Raw genomic sequence first — 2,161 nt, 5'->3', positions numbered from 1 at the left:
GAACTAAACAGCCTACAGTATTTTTACAGTCTTTATTTTACAGTTAAAATATATGTTTGTCAAATAAAGTCTAATGTTACAACTAATCGTGGATCCCATCCCTGTGGCATCATTGTGATTTGTTTTTCCTCTCTTTCTCAGGTCTTGCTGGATTTGCCAGACTGTGTGCTGGTGATCAGTACGAGGTGTGTCTGACTCTGAGTCAGTTTTACAGATGTTGAGCTGAGTTTTTGTGTTATTATAGCAGGATCTCACAATATCACATACATACAGTATATATTCAAAGTCAGACCAAAACCACTCTAGCTTTCTCGCCCCTCAACGTTTGATGGTCTTTATTTAAAACTGTGGCATGAAAATGTGGGTGATAAGAATTTCTTCAAGGAATGCTAAACTATCTATTTTTTATTCCAAGTATGAAGGGATGAAAGAAAAGGTTTATGTTCTGTAACAAAGTTAACATGTCACCTCTAAGCCTTTTTATGGTAACTTTTAGTTATCAGCACATTTTTGTGACCCATCACATCAAATTTTGTCAAAATGCACATTTTCAGATTCCTACTGAGAGCATGAGATATGTGCTGTTTTGTCTTGCTAATCAAGATAACGTATTGATATTTGGTCTAAATCCTGTTTTTAGTTTATTCTAGTGATGAATATTTTTTGACATCGTTATAAAGAGGAAACCTCAGTTATTTGTATGTTGAGATTTCCCAGCTGGAAAGAAAAAATCTGCCCATATTCAAAATTTCAAGGCATTTTTGCTCAAAATCATTGATTCTTTTGGCTAGTTCTCAAAAAAGTGCTTCAAAAATTTATCTATTGATAAGATTGATGATTCAATCTAAGATGCAGTTATTACAAACATTTCGACTCAATCTGCCTGTTTTATACTTTGGGACTGAATCCTTGGTTTGATGTGATGGGTCACCACCCCACTGCACCAAGTCAAATTTCTGTGTCTGTGTTTAGATTTTTATGAAGTACGGTCGACAGCGGTGGAAACTCCGAGGAAGGATAGAAATCAACTCCAAACAGGTGTGGGACAGCGAGGAGATGGTGTTTCTGCCACTCATTAATGAGTTTCTCTCTGTGAAGGTTAGTGTCCAGATAAAAGAACCAGTTCCACACGACTAGCTTGACTTCTGCTGACTAGAAGCATTCCGACCTGAAACACTTAATGATGACGATAGTTGTGCTCAATATTGTTTAACTTAAAATGACCTTGTCTGCGGTTCCCAAGGTGACGGAGCTGAAGGGCTTGGCCAATCACGTGGTTGTTGGAAATGTTTCCTGTGAAACTAAGGACCTGTTTGTCCCGCTGCCACAGATGGTTGCTGTGGATATTAATGATCTTGGAACTATTAAACTAAACCTTGAAGTCACCTGGAAGTAAGTTTGGCAGACTGTTGAGTTTTAACTGAAAAGAACTGCAGAAATTGTTTTAGTCCATTGTTAAATGAATGCTAATTGTTGATTTTGTTTTCTTTGTTATTCCATTACCCATTATTTTTCTGTTTAGTCCTTTTGACAAAGATGAATCAGGATTAATTCCAGGCCCTGTCAGTATAATCCAAAGAATGCCTAACCCCAGTCCACCTGACACGCCTCCTTTAAACCACCAAAATGATGTAAGTTTGTCTTTTTTTATTGTGTAAATCTTTCAGTGTACTTTCTGTTTAAAACATTTTAATGTAACAAGACAGCTGATACAATCTGCCATGCATGACAAAAAAATAAACAAATTAAAAAATCTGTGGCTTTCAAAAATCTTAAATCAAAAATACCCAAAAACAGAAGTTTGAGACCTGGAGGTAGAAGGACCAGAATTCATCATATGAGTTGTAGAGATGTTCAGTCTGAGAAACGTGTGAACAAATCATTTAGAAGGTGAGCGTGACATCTTGTTGCAACACTGTGTCACTGCAGCCACAACTCACTGCAACCACAACAGTGTACTGCAACACAACTCACTGCAGCAACAACTCACTGCAACCACAACAGTGTACTGCAACACAACTCACTGCAGCCACAACTCACTGCAGCAACAACTCACTGCAACCACAACAGTGTACTGCAACACAACTCACTGCAGCCACAACTCACTGCAGCAACAACTCACTGCAACCACAACAGTGTACTGCAACACAACTCACTGCAG

The 2,161-nt window shown here is 38.1% G+C and overlaps 1 protein-coding gene across 1 annotated transcript in view; it reads left to right on the top strand.

The window, feature by feature from the left end:
• The window catches only part of ripor1 (RHO family interacting cell polarization regulator 1), a 40,175-nt gene that overhangs the window by 13,865 nt on the left and 24,149 nt on the right, over positions 1 to 2,161 (top strand). Inside the window, exons 8-11 of the mRNA XM_014024080.1 lie at positions 142 to 185; positions 973 to 1,098; positions 1,244 to 1,392; positions 1,523 to 1,631. Of these exons, the coding sequence (XP_013879534.1) occupies positions 142 to 185; positions 973 to 1,098; positions 1,244 to 1,392; positions 1,523 to 1,631 (428 nt within the window). The remainder of the gene's footprint in view (positions 1 to 141; positions 186 to 972; positions 1,099 to 1,243; positions 1,393 to 1,522; positions 1,632 to 2,161) is intronic.

Source organism: Austrofundulus limnaeus, unplaced genomic scaffold (genome assembly GCF_001266775.1).
Source record: "Austrofundulus limnaeus strain Quisiro unplaced genomic scaffold, Austrofundulus_limnaeus-1.0 Scaffold406, whole genome shotgun sequence".
Lineage (NCBI taxonomy): Eukaryota > Metazoa > Chordata > Actinopteri > Cyprinodontiformes > Rivulidae > Austrofundulus > Austrofundulus limnaeus.
The sequence above is the reverse complement of the archived record's forward strand: the minus strand, read 5'-3'. Positions and strand labels throughout refer to the sequence as shown.